This window comes from Symphalangus syndactylus, chromosome 22 (assembly GCF_028878055.3).
Source record: "Symphalangus syndactylus isolate Jambi chromosome 22, NHGRI_mSymSyn1-v2.1_pri, whole genome shotgun sequence".
NCBI lineage: Eukaryota > Metazoa > Chordata > Mammalia > Primates > Hylobatidae > Symphalangus > Symphalangus syndactylus.
Window position 1 is genome coordinate 30,917,556 of NC_072444.2, and position 21,350 is coordinate 30,938,905.

The 21,350-nt window shown below is 52.6% G+C and overlaps 1 protein-coding gene across 29 annotated transcripts in view; it reads left to right on the forward strand.

Annotated features, from left to right (window-relative positions):
• The window catches only part of NPHP4 (nephrocystin 4), a 135,908-nt gene that overhangs the window by 6,614 nt on the left and 107,944 nt on the right, over positions 1-21,350 (forward strand). For 21 of the 29 annotated variants that reach the window (XR_010118963.1, XR_010118965.1, XR_010118964.1 and 18 more), the window contains 2 exons: positions 605-777; positions 11,903-12,046. The exons of 1 other annotated variant lie outside the window; for it this stretch is intronic. Coding sequence is in view for 19 of the 28 variants with exons in the window: in XM_063631903.1 (XP_063487973.1) it covers positions 643-777; positions 11,903-12,046 (279 nt within the window). In the remaining 9 variants the exon portion in view is untranslated. Of the gene's footprint in view, positions 1-114; positions 134-604; positions 778-11,902; positions 12,047-14,084; positions 14,141-14,175; positions 14,281-21,350 lie in introns of those variants that run through there. 7 more of the 29 variants (XM_063631919.1, XM_063631920.1, XM_063631921.1 and 4 more) reach the window with 6 other exon arrangements.

A 21,350-nucleotide genomic window follows, 5' to 3' on the forward strand; every position in this document is an offset into this window, starting at 1 on the left:
GTCCCCTACAAGACGGTCCTATGCTAGGACTGTATTTCAGCAGCTACCCACCCCTGGTGTCCTTGTGTGTTACCCAACCTACACAGCTGAATAAAACATCCCTTCCTGTCCCCATCCGGAACCAGCCACAGAGGTCAGGAGAGTCGTGCCCTGAGTCTGGCCCACGGGGATAGGGGTGGGGCAGAGGGTTCTCTGGAGGTAGATTTTATTTCTCCATTTTATTTTTATTTCTGAAAAGGTAATTTGCATAGTTCAAAGTTGACAGGGATACACAGGAAAAGTGAATCATCCCATGTCGACCCCAGGCACCTGGTGTATCACCCTAGTTACAGTGTGTTATTGTACAGCTTTCATAAATTCTAAGCAAATACAACAAATTAATATATCTATGTTTATTTTTCCTTTTTGAAATCAAATGGTACTTCCTAGGAGAGGCAGCTTGGGTGCCAGCCAGCAACAAAGTCCACTCTTCTGGGGTTTGCAGAGTGTGGGTTTGGGGGATGGGGGTTCCTCTGGGATTTAGTGGGAGGCAGAAGCCTTCAGGATTGCTGTGACCACTGTAGCCCTTATAGCTCTTCTCTTTATTTGAATACGACTGGCACAGGTCATCCGGGAAGCCCACGGGACCCTCAGGCGGGCAGGATGAACGACTGGCACAGGATCTTCACCCAAAACGTGCTTGTCCCTCCCCACCCACAGAGAGCGCGCCAGCCTTTGAAGGAATCCACAGCATTCCAGTGTGTCCTCAAGTGGCTGGATGGACCGATAATTAGGCAGGTAACAACATATGCTGTTAGCAAATGCATGCTATTGCTCTTAGCTGAGATGAGGCTTCCAGTTAACATACGGATGGTCCCTGGCTTACGATGGTTTGATTTTTGATTTTGCTACTTTATGGTGGTACCCATACAGCCATTCTGTTTTTCACTTTCAGTGCTGTTTTCAATATATTACGTGAGATACCCAGCATTTTATTTAAAAATAGGATTTGTGTTAGATGACTTTGCCCAGTTGTAGGCGCATGCAAGTGTTCTAACCATGTTTAAGCTGGGCCACGCTAAGCTCTGATGTTCAGTAGGTTAAGGGTATTAAATGCATTTGAACTTATGATATTTTTAACTTACACAGGATAGAGTCCCATCATAGGTCAAACAGCATCTGTATTGATTTTCACTTACTCGTTTGGGTCTTATACCAGCATACCCATTACCTTGGGCCTTGGCAGTATTCAGAGGCAAAGTGGCCCATCAGCAAAGAGAATCTGTGATTCAGTGACATGGTCAGCACTTTTGACTCTGGGTAGGGTTTCTTTCTGCCCACAGTGGAGCAATTTAAAAACCCAAGTACTCTGATTTCCTGGGTTATTTCTGAGCTAGGTGGCCTTGTGCATGGCTCAGCATGGCCCGCTTTCAGCCTGGCAGTGAGGACTGCAGGGGTTGAGCTCCGGGCATTCTGGCAGCTCTGTGCGTGGCTGGATGTACCACGGCCTTGGGCATGCTCAGGCCCAGGCCCTGATGGCGTCACATCCATCTGTGCCCTTCAGCTGGCGGGGAACCTGCTGGACAAGCTGGTGCTTCTGTGCTGCTGCCCACAGGACACCCACACGATTGAATTGTCCTCGTGAGGCCCAGTGGCCCGTGGGAATGCATGAGAAGGATCAGTCTTGCCATTGTCAACCCTTTTTACAGGATTTGGCTTGGCAGGGCCGTTTTCCTCTGCAGCTGGGAGAGTGATATTCACATATATTCAGTTGTTGGAGCCCCGGGTCTGTGACTAATTTACTATTATTAAATCACTGATGTTCTGTATCGTTCAATTCCAAGCCCTTGGATTGAGCACCTGCTGTGTCTTTGCCACTGTGGTAGGTACTGTGGTGGCTGCTGCTTTTATAGCTTTACTTCCAGCACTTCACTGTGTTAATTCACTTAATCCTCAGAGCAGCTGTATGAAGTTACCACCACCTTATTCCCATTTTATAGAAGAGCAGCAGAACCTGCTAAGTGAGAGTGAAGCCAGCTGCCCAGGGCGACGGCTTTAGCTGGGATGCCATCCTCCTCGTCTGGCTCAGCCACCTTCTGGAAGCTCACAGGATAGTTGATAGCACTTCCCTCTTTCCTAGGAATTTTGCAAAGGAAATTTTATTTCCCCATTTCATTTTATTTTTATTTGTGAAAAGGTAATGCACATAGTTGAAAGTTGACAAGGATACACAGGAAAAGTGACTCATCCCATGGCATCCCCAGGTACCTGGTATACCACCCTAGATACAGTGTGTTTTCCTACGACTTTCTTAAATTCTACGCAAATACAAGTAAATATACCTACGTTTGTTTTTCCTTTTTAAAATGCAAATGGTACTTCCTGTATTCCGTTCTGTACCTTTCTTTCTTTTTTTTGAGATGAGGTCTCACTCTGTCGCCCAGGCTGTAGTGCAGTGGTGTGATCTCAGCTCACTGTAAACCTCCTCCCCCTGGGCTCAAGTGATCCTCCTTCCTCAGCCTGCCAAGTAGCTGGGACCACAGATGTGCGCCATCACGCCCGGCTAAATTTTTGTATTTTTGGTAGAAACGGGGTTTCACCATGTTGGCCAGGCTAGTTTCAAACTCCTGAGCTCAGGTGATCTGCCCGCCTCAGCCTCCCAAAGTGCTGGGATTACAGGTGTAGCCACTATGCCTGGCTCTGTACCTTGCTTTTCAAAAAAATTCAGGCAGTATGTCTTATCGATCATTCATGTTATTACAGGAAGAAAATTTTATTGTTCTTTCTTAAGACTGCCAGGTGTTTCTTTATATGAATAAGCCATCATTTATTGAGTGAGGCCGTGATTGATGAACATTTAGATTTTTCCCAGTCATTTGCTATTATAGACACTGCTACAGTGAATAACCTCATTTTTTTCATGTACAGATATGTCTGTAGAATAATTCCTAGAAGTGGAATTCCTGATCCAAAGTCATATGTTAAAAGTTATTTAAAACCCGATTACATGTTGTTTACAAAAAAGTGCACTTTAAGCATAAAGACGTAAACAGGTTGCAAGTAGAAGGGTGGAAAAATATAAACCATGTACATACTAAGCAAAGAAAGCTTCGCGTCTGTACTAGTATCAGAAAAAGTAGATTTCAAGATGAAGAGTATTCCCAGAAATAAAGGGGCACTTCATAAAGACAATGATCATCAAGGAAACGTAACCATCCCTAAATGTGTATGCACTTGTGTTAGGGGCCTCCAAGACCACCTCCCAGGTTTGAAGAGTCTCTAAGAGGACTCACATGACTCAGCATATAGTCATACTCTCAGCGAAGGTTTATGGCAGCAGAAGGATACAGAGCAAGATCAGCAAAGGGAGGAGGCATATGGGGGATGTCTGAGGGAAGAGGGTACAAGCTTCCAAGAGTCCTCTCTCAGTTGAGTCACACAGGATGCGTTTGATTCCTCCGGCAATGAATCGTAACAACACATGTGAGATGTTGTGTAGCATGTCCAAAATTCCAGACTCTCAGAAGGGAAACACGTGTTTAGCATGAGCCACAGTACATAAACAGTTTAGGCACAGTGAGCTCCTCTTACCAGTTAGGTGGTAGGAACTCTCTTGAAATCTAAGTTCCCAGACTCCAGCAAAAGGCCAGACTTCTAAACTGGTCTTTCAGAGCATAACAGTCAGGTCTGCTCTGATAACTCTTTCGTACAAAAGAGCAAAATTGGACAGAACTAAAGGGAACTATATTCAGATTCATAATCATGGTTGGAGACTTTTAACTCTTTTTCTCTCAACTATTGAAAAAACAAATAGACCAAAACACTCATAAGGATTTGGAAGCTCTGAAGAATGCTGTCAATCACCTTGTCATCTCTTAACGCTACTCCCAAGAAAGCTAGACTACACATTCCTCCCAAGTGTACCGTCAATCACCCTGTCATCTCTTAAACACCACTCCCAACACAGCTAGAGAACACGTTCTTCCCAAGTTCATATGGAACAGTCACCAAGATAGACCCTATGCTGGGCCATTAAAATGTCTCAATAAGTTTCAAAGGACCCAAATTATAGAGTATGTTTATCAACTACTGTGCTTTTAAGTTAGAAATAAATAATGTGAGATCTAGAAAATCCTCAAATAGGAAATTAACATACTGGATCAAAGAAGAATTAATAGGGAAATTAGAAAATAATTTGAACTGAGTAATGGAAGAAAATATACAGATTTATAGGATATAGCTAATACAGTTCTTTGAGGGAAATGTATAGCTTTACATGACTATATTAGAAAAGAAGAAGGTATAAAATCAGTGACCTCTGTTTCCTCCTTAACAACCTAAATAAAGGAACAAATTAGATACAAAGTAACTAGAAGGAAGGAAATGGTAAATACAGTTATGCATGGTTCCTTGACAGTGCGGACACATTCTGAGAAATGGTGTTAGGTGATTTTGTCATTGTGCAAACATTATAGGATGTACTTACACAAACCTAGAGGGTAGAGCCTGCCTCACACCTAGGCTCCATGGTATAGCCTGTTGCTTCTAGGCTACAAACCTGTATGGCACATTACTGTACTGAATACTGTTGGCAATTGTAACACAACGGTATATCAAACATAGAAGAAACAGTAAAAATATAGTATTATAATCTTAAGGGGCCAGTCATATATAGTCTGTTGCTGATCGAAATGTCATTATGTTACACATGACTGTATATGAGCAGAAATCAGTAAAGGACAAATAATAGAGAAAATCTGCAAAGCTAGAAGTTGATTCTCTGTAAAGATTGATAAAATTGATCAACACACACACAAAAAAAGAGAAAACACAGACTACCAGTGTTAAAATGAAAGAAGCATCATGATAACGTATGCTACAGAGGTTAAAAATATAATGTTGAATTTTATCAGATACTAAAGGAAGAAATAAGACGAATTCTAGACAAACTCAGAAAATAGAGGAGGAGGGAACACTTCCCAGCTCAGTTTTTGAGGCCACCATAATTCTGATACCCAGTCAAGGGTACTACAAAAAAAAGTACAGTCTTGTATCCCTCATGAATATTAACACAGCAGCTCTGAAAATATTAGTACAGCAAAGCCAGCAATATGTATAAAAGTTGGGGTATTACGCGCCACGGACTGCCTGGGACTCCCGGCGCCCACCACCGCTGCCTGCCTTTTCTCCTTTGGATGCAGGCACGCGTTCGCCATCGTGGCCACGCTGGTCGCCAGCTCCTGACACCGAGTGCTCTGCCCGCCTTAGCCTCCCGAGGTACTGGGACTACAGACGGAGTCTCGCTCACCCAGTGCTCGCTGTTACCCGGGCTGGAATGCGGTGGCGTGGTCTGGCCTCGCGGCAGCCTCTACCCCCCCGCCGCCTGCCTTGGCCTGCCAGGGTGCTGGGATTGCAGCCCCTGCCCGGCCGCCACCCCATCTGGAAGGTGGGGAGCGCCTCTGCCCGGCCGCCCCGTCTGGGAGGTGAGGAGCACTTCTGCCCGGCCGCCCCGTCTGGGAGGTGAGGAGCGCCTCTGCCCGGCCGCCCCGTCTGGGAAGTGAGGAGCGCCTCTGCCCGGCCACCCACCGTCTGGGAAGTGAGGAGCGCCTCTGCCCGGCCACCCATCGTCTGGGAAGTGAGGAGCGCCTCTGCCCGGCCACCCATCGTCTGGGAAGTGAGGAGCGCCTCTGCCCGGCCACCCCGTCTGGGAAGTGAGGAGCGCCTCTGCCCGGCCGCCCCGTCTGGGAAGTGAGGAGCGCCTCTGCCCGGCCTCCCATCGTCTGGGAGGTGAGGAGCGCCTCTGCCCGGCCGCCCCGTCCGGGAGGAAGTGAGGAGCGCCTCTGCCCGGCCGCCCTGTCCGGGAGGAAGTGAGGAGCGCCTCTGCCCGGCCGCCCCGTCCGGGAGGAAGTGAGGAGCGCCTCTGCCCGGCCGCCCCGTCCGGGAAGAAGTGAGGAGCGCCTCTGCCCGGCCGCCCCGTCCGGGAAGAAGTGAGGAGCGCCTCTGCCCGGCGGCCCCTGTCCGGGAAGAAGTGAGGAGCGCCTCTGCCCGGCCGCCCCGTCTGGGAAGTGAGGAGCGCCTCTGCCCGGCCGCCCCGTCCGGGAAGAAATGAGGAGCGCCTCTGCCCGGGCGCCCCATCCGGGAAGAAGTGAGGAGCGCCTCTGCCCGGCCGCCCCATCCGGGAAGAAGTGAGGAGCGCCTCTGCCCGGCCACCCATCGTCTGGGAAGTGAGGAGTGCCTCTGCCCGGCCACCCACCGTCTGGGAAGTGAGGAGCGCCTCTGCCCGGCCGCCCCGTCTGGGAAGTGAGCAGCGCCTCTGCCCGGCCACCCCGTCCGGGAAGAAGTGAGGAGCGCCTCTGCCCGGCCGCCCCGTCCGGGAAGAAGTGAGGAGCGCCTCTGCCCGGCCGCCCCGTCCGGGAAGAAGTGAGGAGCGCCTCTGCCCGGCCGCCCCGTCCGGGGGGAAGTGAGGAGCGCCTCTGCCCGGGCGCCCCGCCCGGGAAGAAGTGAGGAGCGCCTCTGCCCGGCCACCCACCATCTGGGAAGTGAGGAGCGCTTCTGCCCGGCCACCCACCGTCTGGGAAGTGAGGAGCGCCTCTGCCCGGCCACCCACCGTCTGGGAAGTGAGGAGCGCCTCTGCCCGGCCACCCACCGTCTGGGAAGTGAGGAGCGCCTCTGCCCGGCCACCCACCGTCTGGGAAGTGAGGAGCGCCTCTGCCCGGCCACCCACCGTCTGGGAAGTGAGGAGCGCCTCTGCCCGGCCACCCACCGTCTGGGAAGTGAGGAGCGCCTCTGCCCGGCCACCCACCGTCTGGGAAGTGAGGAGCGCCTCTGCCCGTCCGCCCCGTCTGGGAAGTGAGGAGCGCCTCTGCCCGGCCACCCATCGTCTGGGAAGTGAGGAGCGCCTCTGCCCGGCCACCCTGTCTGGGAAGTGAGGAGCGCCTCTGCCCGGCCACCCCGTCTGAGAAGTGAGGAGCGCCTCTGCCCGGCCACCCATCGTCTGGGAAGTGAGGAGCGCCTCTGCCCGGCCGCCCCGTCCGGGAAGAAGTGAGGAGCGCCTCTGCCCGGCCGCCCCGTCTGGGAGGTGAGGAGCGCCTCTGCCCGGCCACCCATCGTCTGGGAGGTGAGGAGCGCCTCTGCCCGGCCACCCATCGTCTGGGAGGTGAGGAGCGCCTCTGCCCGGCCACCCATCGTCTGGAAAGTGAGGAGCGCCTCTGCCTGGCTGCCCCATCTGGGAAGTAAGGAGTGCCTCTGCCCGGCCACCCATTGTCTGGGAGGTGAGGAGCGCCTCTGCCCGACCACCCATCGTCTGAGAAGTGAGGAGCGCCTCTGCCCGGCCACCTATCGTCTGGGAAGAACTGAGGAGCGTCTCTGCCTGGCCGCCCCGTCTGGGAAGTGAGGAGCCCCTCTGCCCGGCCGCCCCGTGTCTGGGTAGAAGTGAGGAGCTCCTCTGCCTGGCCGCTCCGTCTGGGAGGTCTACCACGGAGGCCAGAAGCAATGTGGGGGCTGGACGTGGTGGCTCACGCCTGTGGTCCCGGCACTCTGGGGGGCGAGGCGGGTTGATCACTTCGGGCTAGGAGTTCGAGACCAGTCTGGCCAACTTGGCGAAACATGAAGAATACAACAGACAAACCAACCAACCAACTCAATGACAACAAAACAGGTCTACCCTGGAGTCATACTCTAATTTTTTCTATTTTCCTCCCTTTCTGATCCTTTATCCCACTTTCTTTTTCTTCCTCTTCCTTCTCCCTCTTCTTTGTCAAATAGAGGGTTGAGTTATTATCACTGATCCATATAAAGTCCCTCTCTCATTTATTTTAACTCCCACCCCCATTTCTATTCCCCGACTTCCCATGTGCAACCTTCCTAATATGTTTGATATGCATCTTTGTGTTTGTATGTATTTTTAGAAAATGTTTATTGTTTTTGTATGCAAAAAAAATTAATTAAAAAAAAACAAAAAAAACAACAAACAAAACAAAAAAAACCCAACAAAAAAAAAAAAAAAAAAAAAGTTGGGGTATTAGGATCAAGTGGGGCTTATTGCAGGAATGCAATGTTGTTTTATTTACAAAGATTAGTCAAAATACAATGTTTAAAAGAAGATAAATAGAATTTATATAAATTCTATAAATAGAGTTTGGAAATAGATGATAAAAAGGTTTGGTATAGATAGTCTTATAAGTTTGTATAATTTTAGTGTTTTGAGAATTGATAACATTAGATAATGGCCAAAGCTTGCTTCCCTGTGAAAGGTGTTAGCTGAAGAATATTACATGCTTGTTTTGAATTCAGGGCACTTTATTAATGATTTTAGTATATTTTTCTTACTGTCCCATTTACTTTTTTTGTTTAGTTTAATTTTTCCTTGATCATTGATTATATTTCTTTATTTTGGGATGAGTATTTCAATTCAGTTTGATATGTATTGGGCACCACGATATGTTAGGAACTGTGCAGATGACACGGAGTTGACTCTGCCCTATACTGTGACTTCAGGGAGCTCTCAGTGGATTCTTATTTGAATAGACTGGGTGTGAAGTAGCATAGAGGTGGCGGGGGGGTGGTTAGGATCGGCATTCTGGAAAGAAGCCCAAGCCAGTGACGATTCTGGGAGCCACGGGATCCTGCCTGAGGATGGCCTCCTGAGAGTGCAGGAGAGGAGGAGGAGGAGGTGGCGGCGCTGGGGGAACCCAGGCAGTCCCGAGTGAGGAGGGGCACATGCAGAAGCTTTGCCTAGGTCACAGGGACAGAGCAGGGAACAGACTATTCCAGGCTCACGTCCTCACAGAGCTCACATTGTAGATGGGGGCGGCAGACAGTCAACATGGAAAAGCCAGGGGGTTGCTCTGGGGAGAGATGAGGCAGGCTCAGAGGGCAGGTCTGGATGCAGTAGGAGCTGAGGAGGAAGAGGGACTGAGGGGAAGAGGGAAGAGGACGGGGAGGTAGCGTGGTGATGGGAGCTGGGGGCCAGGCCCCGGCGCGTGGTAATGGGAGCTGGGCTTGGAGTCTTCAGACCTGCTGCCTGCCTTCCCTGTCCCCATGGATAACACCACCTCCCTCCAGCTTGCTTCACTTGAGATGTGAGATTCAGTGCTGGGCCTGGGAGGGCTGGGCCGTTCTAGACAGCTGGCCCTTCCCTCTTCTCTCCCTTCATGACCACGCAGCCGCTCCTGCGAAGCAGCAGAGCCCAGCAGTGCCTGCTTCCTGTCACCCTCCCTGCCCCTCCCTCTCTTGCCAGGTTGGTGGCAGCAGCCTCCTAATTGGCCCCTGCTTCCACTCCCGCCCCAGCATGGCAGCTGTGGGAATTTTCTTAAATCCCGAATCAGATTGTGTCATTTCTGCTTAGAATCTCTCCCTGGCCTCTCTGCGTGGTTGGAGTGAAAGCCCAGCTTCTCCTCACGCTGTGAGGCCTGCCTGAACGCTCCTGCTCCTGGAGCTCATTCCTTCTCTCCTCCCTGGCCCAGCCTGCTGCAGTCCGGTGGGCTTTCTGCTTAGAATGTACCTGGGATTGGTTTCCATTCAGGGGTGGTGGGGCCAACAGATCAGGAGACGACTGCAGCTGAGACCCTGTCTGTTACTCAGGGCTTCCAAGACGAGGGGCAGGCCATGTCCCACAGGCCACCTGGGGAGGCACAGGGTTGGTCAGGAGGCAGGAAGATGGAAGAGATGGTATGGGCAGAGACTTGATTATGGTTTTGTGGGAGGACTGGGCCAGGGAGGGTGAGCAGCTGGACAGGCTTGGCGTTGGCCAAGGAGAGTCATGTCGTGGTCTCTGAGGTGCAGGGATGGCCCGAGGTATCTGGTCACTGACCCTGAGAGATCAAGGCAGAGAGTGCGACTCCTGGTGTGTGTGAGCCAGACAGAGGGAGTGGGGCGTGTGGGCTCTGGACGGGTTGGTTTTCATGTCAGACACGTTCTGACAGCCTGCCATTTGCCACCCTAGGAATTAACCGGCTCTGGGGGACAGTCTGTCTCGTCACCGAGGCCCCAGATGCCAGGGCATCAGTAATACAGAAAATTAGAAAATACAGGCCGGGCACGGTGGCACACTTCTGTAATCCCAGCACTTTGGGAGGCCGAGGTGGGCGGATCACTTGAGGACAGGAGATCGAGACCAGCCTGGCAAAACCCCCTCTCTACAAAAAGTACAAGTATTAGCTGGGTGTGGTGGAGTGCACCTGTGGTCCCAGCTGCTTGACAGGATGAGGCAGGAGGATTGCTTGAGCCTGGGAGGTGGAGGCTGCAGTGGCCAGACCTCCAGCCTGGGTGACAGATGAGACCCTTTTCTTTTTCTTTTCTTTTTTTTTTTTTTTTGAGATGGAGTCTTTCTCTGTCCCCCAGGCTGGAGTGCAGTGGCGCGATCTCGGCTCACCACAACCTCCACCTCCTGGGTTCATGCCATTCTCCTGCCTCAGCCTCCCGAGTAGCTGGGACTACAGGCGCCCGCCAACATGCCCGGCTAATTTTTTTTTTTTTTTGTATTTTTAGTAGAGACGGGGTTTCACCGTGTTAGCCAGGATGGTCTTGATCTCCTGACCTCGTGATCCGCCCGCCTTGGCCTCCCAAAGTGCTGGGATTACAGGCTTGAGCCACCGCGCCTGGCCTGAGACCCTTTTCTTAAAAACAAAAACAAAAACAAAAAAACAAAAAACAGGTGCTATAGCTAAATACAGTTCTTGCACTTCTGGCTGGCTCCCGGAGCACGTGTGCTGTCTTCCGCTCAGGACCATTGAGTTTGTTGCTCCTCGTGCCTGGCTCCCTCCCCCCAAACTCCCTGTGGTTCTTCTCATGCCCCCCTCGTTCTCAGCCCAAGGATCATCTCAGAGAGCCTGCCCTGCCCTGCCCTGCCCTGCCCTGCCCTGCCCTGCCCTGCCCCGCCCCGCCCCGCCCCGCCCCGCCCCGCCCCGCCCCGCCCCGCCCCGCCCCCCGCCGCCCCCCCCACCCCCCTCTCTCCCCATTCTTCCCCATGTAAGCCCTGTAAGGGCAGAGATTTTGTCTGTTTTGTTCCTTGTTGTTTCCCTAGTGCCTGGAAATGTGCCTGGCAGAGAGTCAATGCGCAGAATAGATGTTTAAGTAACGTTTGCTAAGTGAATGGGTGAAAGGAAGGTGGAGGACTCTCCACCACAGGTTCCACCTGTCTCAGTAAGAACCTGTCACAGAAGAGAAAAGGCTAAAGCAACACTTGCTGTAAGTGGTAAAGCTCCGGGGCAGGGTCCTGCCTGTCTACACTGTGGCTGCAGCTCTGGGCAGGGTCCTGCCTGTCTACACTCTGGCTGCAGCTCTGGGCAGGGTCCTGCCTGTCTACACTCTGGCTGCTTTGTTCTGTATTTGTAGCCATGATTTCTCAATTCTCAGAAGATCTGCTTTTTCCTTTGCCAATATCACCCCAAAATCTGGGAAGTTGAGGATTTAGAGTTTCTAGTTGTATCAGGAAGGGCTCATTTGGTTGAAAATGATTAAAACACCCATCCAAAATGATTTAAGTGAGAGGTGATTTGTTAACTCACAAAACAAATCCACAGCCAGCATAAGCTTCAGGTGTGGCTTGAGCCAGGTCTCAGGTGATGTCCCCTGGACTTGTTCTCTCTCACCTGTTGGCCGCCGAGAGCCCTGGGCCTCATCCTGGCAGGCGTGTGTGTCTCCTGTGGTCATGTCCTCTTGTGCGTCCTGGGCTCTGGCTGAGTTAGAAGCCTGTGTCTGTTCCAAGGGACTGCAGTCTCTTGTTGGCCAGGGGAGGGCCAAATGCTTTGGTTTATAACCCCACCAAGACCAGTGGCTTTGGGAGAGAGGTAGCCGCCTGATAAGGAAACCAGGGTGCTGATATCTGAGCGAGGTGGCCCCATGTGCACCCACATGGCCTGCCGGTGACCTCCTGGCTCATGGTGCTGAGACTCCTGAGGGCCAATTCCCTGTTGTCTCCTAGGGTGTGCTGGAGGTGCTGTCAGAGGTTGAATGCCATCTGCGAGTGTCTTTCTTTGATGTCGCCTACCGGCACTTCTTCGGGAGGACGTGGAAGACCACAGTGAAGCCGACAAAGAGACCGCCGTCCAGGATCGTCTTTAATGAGGTGGGCCCTGGTGACGGTGGCAGGGGCTGCTCCAAGGCGGAGGGTGGGTGTGCTGGTGGTCCTGGGTGGCAGCCCAGAGAGTGGGGCCTTGCCGAGACCTCACAGCATGCCTGAAGACTTGTGGGTCCAGGCAGCACAGAGCTCAGTCTAGCGGTAGGCGCTTTGTTTCCAAACAAAATCTTATGTGGAAGCCAGTTATCTTAAACAGATGAGAGAGCTCTGCTCTGCTCTGGTTGAAGGGTCAGGGGCATGGGGGTCTTGTCACCTTCAAGGAATCTTGGAGTTCTTGGGAATAAGTTGGGAAATGATTGACCTCATCTGTGGCTGCTGCCACTACTGCTCCCTCCCCTCCCTTCCCTTCCCTTCCCCTCCCCTGTCCCCCTCCCCTCCCCCTCCCCCCTCCATTCCCCTCCCCTCCCACCTCCCTTCCCTTCTCTCCCCCTCTCCTCCCCTCCCCTCCCCTTCTGTTCCCCTCCCTTCCCCTCCCCTCCCCTGCCTTTGCCTCCCCTCCCCCTCGCCCTCCCCTTCCCCTCCCCTCCCCTCCCCTCCCTTTGCCTCCCCTCCCCCTCCCCTCCCCCTTTCCCTCCCCTCCCTTCCCCCCTTTCCCTGCCCTCCCCCCTTTCCCTCCCCTCTCCTCCCCCCTTTCTGTCCCCTCTCCTCCCCCTCCCCTCCCCTCTCCCCCTCCCCTCCCCTCTCCCCCTCCCCTCCCCTCTCCCCCTCCCCTCCCCTCTCCCCCTCCCCTCCCCTCTCCCCCTCCCCCTCCCCTCTCCCCCTCCCCCTCCCCTCTCCCCTTCCCCTCTCCCCCTCCCCTCTCCCCTTCCCCTCTCCCCCTCCCCTCTCCCCCTCTCCCCCTCCCCTCTCCCCCTCCCCCTCCCCCTCCTCCCCCCTTCCCCATTCCCCTCCCTTCCCTTCCCCTCCCCTTCCTTCCCCTCCCCTCCCTCCTCCTCCCCTCCCCTCCCCTCCCTTCCCCTCCCCTCCCTCATCCTCCCCTCCCTCCTCCTCCCCTCCCCTCCCCTCCCCTCCCCTCCCCTCCCTTCCCCTCCCCTCCCCTCCCCTCCCTTCCCCTCCCCTCCCTCCTCCTCCCCTCCCCTCCTTTCCCCTCCCCTCCTTCCTCCTCCCCTCTCCTCCCTTTGCCTCCCCTCCCCCTCACCCCTCCCTTTGCCTCCCCTCCCCTCCCCCCTCCCCTCCCTTTGCCTCCCCTCCCCTCCCCCTCTCCCCTCCCTTCTCCCCCTCCCCTCCTTTCTCCCCCACTCCCTCCTCTCCCCTCCCCTTTCCCCTCCCCTTTCCCTTCCCGTTTTCCCTTCCGTCCCCCCCTCCCCTCCCATCCCCTCCCCTTTCCTTTCCCTTTCCCCTCCGCTTTCCCTTCCCTTCCCCTCCCCTTTCCCTTCCCTTCCCCTCCCCTTTCCCTTCCCTTTCCCCTCCCCTTTCCCTTCCCTTTCCCCTCCCCTTTCCCTTCCCTTTCCCCTCCCCTTTCCCTTCCCTTTCCCCTTCCCTTCCCACCCCTTCCTTCTCTCTCCCTTCTCCTTTCCGCTCCCCTTCCCTCCCCTCCCTTCTCCTTCCTTCTCCCTTTCCCTCCCCTCCCTTCTCCTTGCCCCTCCCCTTCCCTCCTCTCTCTTCTCCTTCCCCCTCCCCTCCCCCCTCCCCCCTTCCCCCCCTCCCTTTCCCGTCCCCCCTCCCCTTCCCTCCTTTCTTCCCTCCCTCCTGTATAGAGAAATTAAGATTTAGTAAAGTGACTTGCCCAGGTAGCAGGTATCAGAGCCTGGACTCACATCTGTGCCTTCTGTCTTGAGACCGGCAGGTGGGTGGCACTGGTTGAGTAGCATGTTTTCGCTCAGGTAGTCTTGTGGCTGGCCACCCTGCAGGCCGGTGTGCTGTGTCTCTGCAGTTCACTGCACAGCGTGCATTCCATTCAGCACCTGCCCTCTGCAGGGCATCGTGCTAGGCTTAGGGTGATGATGGCGCTCACCTAACAGAACTGCAGACTTGGGGAGACGCATCAAGCGGGTAAGAGTAATTGCAAGTTGTGTTAAATTCTCAGGAGGAGACCAGTAGGAGAACGTGGAGACCAATAGGAGAACGCGGAGACCACTTTAGGTGGGTGACGAGGGAGGCCTCTCTGCGAAGCTGCCGATTAAGCTGGGACTTACAGGATGAGAAAGAAACTGGCTCCGTGACAAGCAGGGATGAGGCTGCCTCAAGCAGAGCAGAGAGAGCTGGGGGTGTTAGGACGAGAGGTGAGCCCAGGTGCACTGATGGGTGGGCTTGGCAGGGTGGCCTCATCGTGCCTTCTGGCTGGGTCCTACAGGGTCTTCTTAGGGATGCTGGCGTTTTAAGAGCCGGCGATGTCATAGAGGTCATGGAGGCCTTTCCCTTGCCTGGCTGCTGCTTCACAGCTGAATTCGAGTCCGGGGAGTTTGAGAGGGACGGTGTCTGAGCACGACGGGTGTGCAGCAGGGACAGTGTGGAGGCGACAGAGGTGATAAGAGGGTCTCGGCTGTCTTGGTTTGATCTTAGGTGTATAGAAGGAGGCCCAAGAGGCCTGGTGTTGGGACAGTTTGTATGATGAGTAACAGTGGCGATGACAGTGGCCATCCTTTGAGACGTTACTCTAGGTAACCACTGCCCAGGTGTGCCTTTTCTGTGGGGGCCTGCTCTGGCCAGTCAGTACCCCCACCTTGGGCCACGAGCTCGTTGCTCTCCGTACCCCACCATCACCCAGTGCTTGGATTATGTGTGTCTTGACATGGATGGGTACTGACTCTTGCCCTTCCTTCCATGGGTAGTAGAGGGAGAGAATGACCCCAGAGGTCGCGAAGCTTCAATAAAAAGCCTTGCTAGAGTGTATGTCTTGACAGCTAAAGATGTGTCTGACATTAAGGTTGTCAAACAGCTTATGCAAATACCTCTTAGAGGTCTCTCTGGTCAGCCGTGTCAGAAAAGGTTTCATGTTGTAAATCACGTGTGTGACTGTGGGTGAACCCTTAGAGTGCTGTTTCATCGTGGGCAGGGGGTCCCCTCGTGCCTGCACTGTGGTGGGAGGCTCGCCGTGAGTTCCCGGTGCTGGCAGTGCTGGGCCAACTGCTGGGGATAGAGCTATTTAGCTTTAGCTTCCTCAGGTGTGCACAGTGAGCCCCCGGAAACCTGGTGTTGTGACAGCCGTGAGGCGGGTGGTGAAGGTAGCCATCCTTTTGCGGGAGGCTCTTCCTGTGGCCAGGCATCGGCTGGGAAGCATGCTGTCATTTCATGCCTGTCATCCTCCTGTGGAGGTCAGTATCCTGTGTACCCATTTTTTTTTTTTTTTTTCAGACGGAGTCTCGCTCTGTCGCCCAGGCTAGAGTGCAGTGGCGTGATCTCGGCTCACTGCAAGCTTCGCCTCCCGGGTTCACGCCATTCTCCTGCCTCAGCCTCCCCAGTAGCTGGGACTACAGGCGCCCGCCGCCACACCCAGCTAATTTTTTGTATTTTTTAGTAGAGACGGGGTTTCATCATGTTAGCCAGGATGGTCTCAATCTCCTGACCTCGTGATCCAGTACCCATTTTAAAGAGGAGGACACTGAGGTGCATGAAGATGGAATAACTCCACCAGCTTATTCCCATGTGGCGGGTAGGGGCGGGAGCGACGGCCCTGTGCATCTGATGGCACTACCTGCTGTGGCCTCCGTGACCTCCTGCTTCTGAGGAGCCCTGCATTTTGTTCTGAAATGTTCTGTAGAATGCTGAGGGATGGAGTATGCTCTGAAACCAGGGGTGCCTTGCAGTCACAGAGGTGCTGGGGCCGGTTCCCTCCTCCTCCCTGACCCCCTCTGACTTCAGCTCTCCGTTTAGAGAGGCTTCAGACCTTCCTAAGGATCCGTGCTGTGCAGGCCAGAAGTGGGGGCCTCCAGCTCCCTACTCTCTGGGCTGTAGAATCCTGATCCCTGTAGAATTCCGGTCGCATGGTAGGATGGTCTTTGGAATGGATGCTTCGAATGGATGCTTCTCTCTGCCTTTCTCGGGATTACACTCACGCACCCCGAGGGCTTCCGTTGCGGCGGAAGTTGGGTAGCACTTGCATTTCACCACATCCTGGCAGCTGCGTGTCATGCTGCCTGTGCAGTTCACGATTCAGATGTGTTAGGGAGACTAGGAGCTGGTGGCTTTTCGGAGTCTGGAATACCTGTGCTGGTGGCTCCAAGGGCAGCCGACTGGGAGCCACGTGGCTCAGCCTTGGCCCGTCATCTGGGTGCGTCTCCTGTTGAGGCTGGGGATGGGCCCGGGGGACTAGTAGAACATAGCCCTTAAAACCTCTGGAAAAATCTGCACCCTTGGACTTGGAATCACTGAAGAAGGGGATGCAGCAAGGACAGCGTGGGGTGGCCAGGGCACTTTCAGCTGTGAGGGTGATGCTGAAGCCCCCGTGCTATTCATGGAGCCTGCTGTCTGCAGCTGCTATGCCCTGTGCAGGCAGCAGAGGCCAGTGGTGCCCCAGGAATGAATCCCTCCTGCCATGCTGTTGAGCAGCATGTTCTGTGCCAGGCAGTTTCCTCCATCTCCTTGGCATTCTCATACATGGCAAAGGTTTTGTTCCAGCTTAGTTAACTAGTTAACTTATTTAACTGTGTGTGCAAACGTGTGTGCATCCATGTACACATGTATCTGCTCTCAAGTGTGGATGAAGCACAGAGTGCTCCCAGGAGTGGGCATTCATAGGTGTGAGGGTGTGGCAGCATATTCGCACCCTATCTGCTAATTGCTCTGTCTACACCCCCGTGGAAATAGAGGTTCATAAAACACCCTTTGCCCTTTTTAGGGGTGATTCTGATACTTGGCAAAAATCTTTCTCTGGTTTTACTAATTGCCTGTGTTTTCTGGTCTTTGCCTATCAGCATTGGTTTGGGGGGATCTGCTTTGGGGTTGGTGAGCTGCCGGTAGCAGGGGACCGCATTTGGAGGACCTGCGGCTGTCTAGCCCCCACATGGTAGCGCATGGACCCGCATGCTTGGGTTTTGTGGAGTGCCCGCGTCACACGTGACCCCGAGAGAAGGGGCTGTGGCATGATTTTGCAAACAACGATGTCCTGAAGAAGACTTGGAACACAGAAGGCTTGTCTTGATCCAGAGCTGGGTGGTTTTTTTTTCTGCAAATGATGAATTATTTGCACTGGGCCCATATGCAGGAGGGCAGTCCCCAGACACCTTTCAGCTCTGAGCTCAGAATTCCGTGTTCCCTGAGACCTTTCTTGGTGGAGAGGAATTGCCTTTCACTTCCTCTGAGCCAGCAAATCATTCATTCAACTTCTAAAAAAGTGTCTTTTAAAAAATAATCCTGGAGGCCATGGTCCTGTGCAGTTTCTCAGTTTTCTTTTTGAGGTGGACATACTTTTCCCTTGGATTCTTTCCTTAATGACTGTGGCCGGTGTTGGGTGACGGGCTTCTTTTCCCTCCTTTATTTATTTGGGGGGAGTTACTGGGCAGGAATCCTCGTGGTTCTCCAGCAACAGCTTAAACCCCCATCAGGGGAATCTTTCCTCCCAGAGCGCACCAGCCCCAGTGTCAGCAAAGCAGCAGGGCAGTCACCTGCCCTGGCAGAGGGACGCAGGTAATTGGGTTATGCTCCTTCCCGTCATCACAGCCATGAGAAAGCCCCTCTTGAGCGGCTCTTACTTGTCAGAGCAATGAGCGTGCTATAATTTCCCATTGAAAAGTGGATGCTGTCAAGGAGTATCAGCATAACCCACGTGAAACTCCTGCGAGCCCTTCCAGGGCCTGGATTCTTGGGCCTGGCTCTGGAGCTTGCAGGAAGCCCTGGCTGCAGAGCCCAACTGCTGCTCCTGTGCTCTTGCTGTTGCTCGGCAGAGGGCAGGCATGTCCTGGACATCATCACAACAAAAGCAAGAAGCCAGCTTCGTGTCCCAGCGAGCTGCTTCCACAGAGGGAGGTTCTATGGCTCTAGGAGGCCAACTCGGGCCCTGTGTGCCCGTCTGTCTGCAGCTGGGGAGGGCTGATTTCCTCTGTGGCACAATGGAAACCACTATCGTGGTCTTGGAACCTGAAATGAGAGGACAAAAGAAAATGGTTTTTAGAAGGAGAAATGATTGGTCTCTGTGATGTTTCCAGTGTTTAATTTTACACTGATTGAACCGTCAGTCATCTGGGGACAATGGAAAGCTGTAAGTTTGTCAATTTTGTTGTTGTGTGTTCATAGCAGCATAGTGTGGGATGTTTCTTTTCTAAGAGATGGGGTCTCACTATGTTGCCCAGGCTGGAGTGCAATGGTGCAATCATAGCTCATTGCAGCCTTGGACTCCTGGGCTCCAGTGATCCTCCTTCCTCAGCCTCCCAAGTAGCTGGGACTACAGGCATGCACCACCACACCCAGCCAAATGTTTTTATTTTGGTAGAGCTGGGGTTAGATATTTCTTGCTTTGGGTTGTAATCATGTTTGCTCACTTACTTTTCTAAGTAAGCCAAGGAGTTGCTCTTTAGGCCAGAGGGAGAACTGGCTTTTGCCATGGGTGTTGGAGTTGAGGTAGGATGGGCTAGCAAACTGCTCCATCACTGATCCCTGTGGGACTTCAGACAAGTGATTTAAACTCCTTGATCCTAGAGGGTAAGAGATAAAAGACTACACAATGAGGCCGGGTATAGTGGCTCATGCCTGTAATCCCAGCATTTTGGGAGGCTGAGGTGGATGGATCACTTGAGGTCAGGAATTTGAGACCAGCCTGGCCCAACATGGTGAAACACTGTCTCTACTGAAAATATAAAGATTAGCTGGGCGTGGTGGCACACACCCATAATCCCACCTACTTGGGAGGCTGAGGCTAGAGAATCGCCTGAGCTCGGGGGGTGGAGGTTGCAGTGAGCTGAGATTCACGCCACTGCACTCCAGCCTGGGTGACAGAGCAAGACTCTGTCTCAAAAAAGAAAAACCAAACAAAAAAAACCTTACAGATTAGGTCCAGTGTATACTGCTCGGGTGATGGGTGCACCATAACCTCACAGATCACCACTAACTTCCTCATGTAACCAAATACCACCTGTTCCCCAAAAACCTATGAAAAAAAAAAAGAAATTAAATTAATTTGCAAGAAAGAAATAAACTCCTCCTGACTTCATTCATTTGCTCATGAGAGATAAGAGTGTGCATCCCCTAAGTGCTGCTGGAGTATTAAGTCATGTGCTTTTCCATAAGCCGGGACCCAGTGGGCAGTAGTTTTTATTCAGGAAACGTTGGTTAAGGGTCTTCTGCGTGCCAGGCTCTGTTTAGGAGCTGGACGTGCAGAGATGGATAAGATGATGTATTATCCTTTCAGCCATGATTAAAGTTTACATTTTTACTCCAAATGAGAGTTTCTCGACCTTGGCACCGCTGACATTGTGGGCTGGATAATTCGTGGGGCAGGGGGCTGTCCCTGTCCCTGTCATGATGCTTGGCTGTGGAAATCGATGGGCTCCCCCGATCCCTGCTGTCTTTGAGGAGTAGTGTCTGGGAAGCCGTCCGAACCCGCAGTGTGATTCTGAGCCGGAGGGTAGGAACTGCATGAAGTCTCTGCATTGTTTGCCTGGCTGAAGATATCCTGTTTAAAGGCTTATTGAGAGAGTTCTTTGGAAGGGACTCATTCTGTTCCTGCTCAGCTCCTCTCTGGCCTTGCTGCCCAGCATTGTCTGAGGAGCCCATGTCATGCAGGTGCCAGGTCACGTGGCCGTGCCATAGGGGTGCCCGGCTGCAGCCTCTTCATCCAGGCACATCGGCAGAGGCCCAATTCCACTTCCATCACCGCAGGTGAAAAATGGAAACTTGGCCCCGAGGCAAAATGGTGTCCGTGTTTTTGAAGATGAAGGCATTAAGACAGGAGCATTTAAATGATTTATTAATCTGTTTATGCTGTCAAGGAGGAAACTTGACCAGTGCAGATAAGTGAGCTGCGATGCAGGGGTGACAGAGAGCCTGTCTCCCTCTGTCTCAAGTGGCCTTCCCTTGGAGGCGATTTGATGGGCTTGACTTAACCTTTTAATCATGCAATTTTAGTTGATACAGAGAATGTTCCTTTCCAAATGTATGGCAGTGGCATTCCTTAAGTTTCCCTAGACTGAAGGGCGTGTGTACAGGTATTCCTCAGCTGGGTGCTGCCTGGCTGAGTAAGGCGGGAATTGGGTGATCAGGCACCAGTGACCTGATCGAATGTGACCTTGCCGGGGTGACCCGAGGGGTGCAGCCATGTGGCTCTGTTGCTCGCAGTTTTGTGCCTGCCTCATCTGTCGTTTATGAAGCCTTCAAGGCTCCAGCTTTTTGAAAGCTGACTTGTGTTTTCCAGATTCCTTATAAATTCTTTAGCTTGGGGCTGTTCCCACATTGGAGGGTCAATAAATGATTTTTGGAAAAGAGCATATGTCCTTATCAATCAGTAATTGTACTGGTACAACCATCTGAACTTTTCAAACATGCTGCACTTGGAGTGGCTGACTCTTCTGATTAAAGATGGATTCTTTACATTCTAAGGTTGGATCAGCTGAGACAAGCAGCTCTGGGGCTCTGTTGCTGTTGTTGTTGTTGTTTTTGGCCTCAGAGTGATTATTTTTAGTGATAAACAGAAGGGAGAGACATAGCCATAAACTTGTATTGGGGACATGCCCTTAGCCGCGGGTTCCACCTGGTTCAGGTAGAGAAATTTCAAGGTGACCTCTGGGCTGCAGATTGTTGTTGCTCTGTATCAGAGTTGAAAATGTTTGCTTTATTGCCAGTAGAAAAAATGGGTAGTGTTCGTAAGACTGATACACACAGGTACAAATAGAAAAGGTGAGATAATGACCAACTTGACTTTGCAGTGGGGCTTTTTAAAAGCAGTTCTTGAGTCTTGGAAACAAACATAATTCTCTCTTAGTCCAACCACCTGTCAGCTGTAAGTGGTCATTATTTCATCATATTGCAATAAAAGATAATAGAATAACGATTTATATCTCATGGCTGATGTTTTAATGCATCTCTCTGTTATCCTGAGCTGACAGTCTGTGATTACAGTAAACGTTTTCTCGGTGACACCATGGTAATGACTCGTTAATAGGAGGATTATTCCAAGTTTAAGTCATAGAGCGGAAGACCAGCCTCGGCTCTCCTTACCTCTTTCTGCCTTATGGGGGCGGTCTCTGTGCTCAGCTGGTGACCTGTGCTTTGCCCCCCAGCTGGGGTGTTGGGGTATGGGCTCCCTCCTGATGCCTGGGGATGTGCATTCCCTGTTGATTAGCAAACTCAGTCAGTGGCTCCATCTCTGTCTACTGTGCTTACGGCATTCCTTCTTTCTTTCTTTCTTTTTTTTTTTAGACAA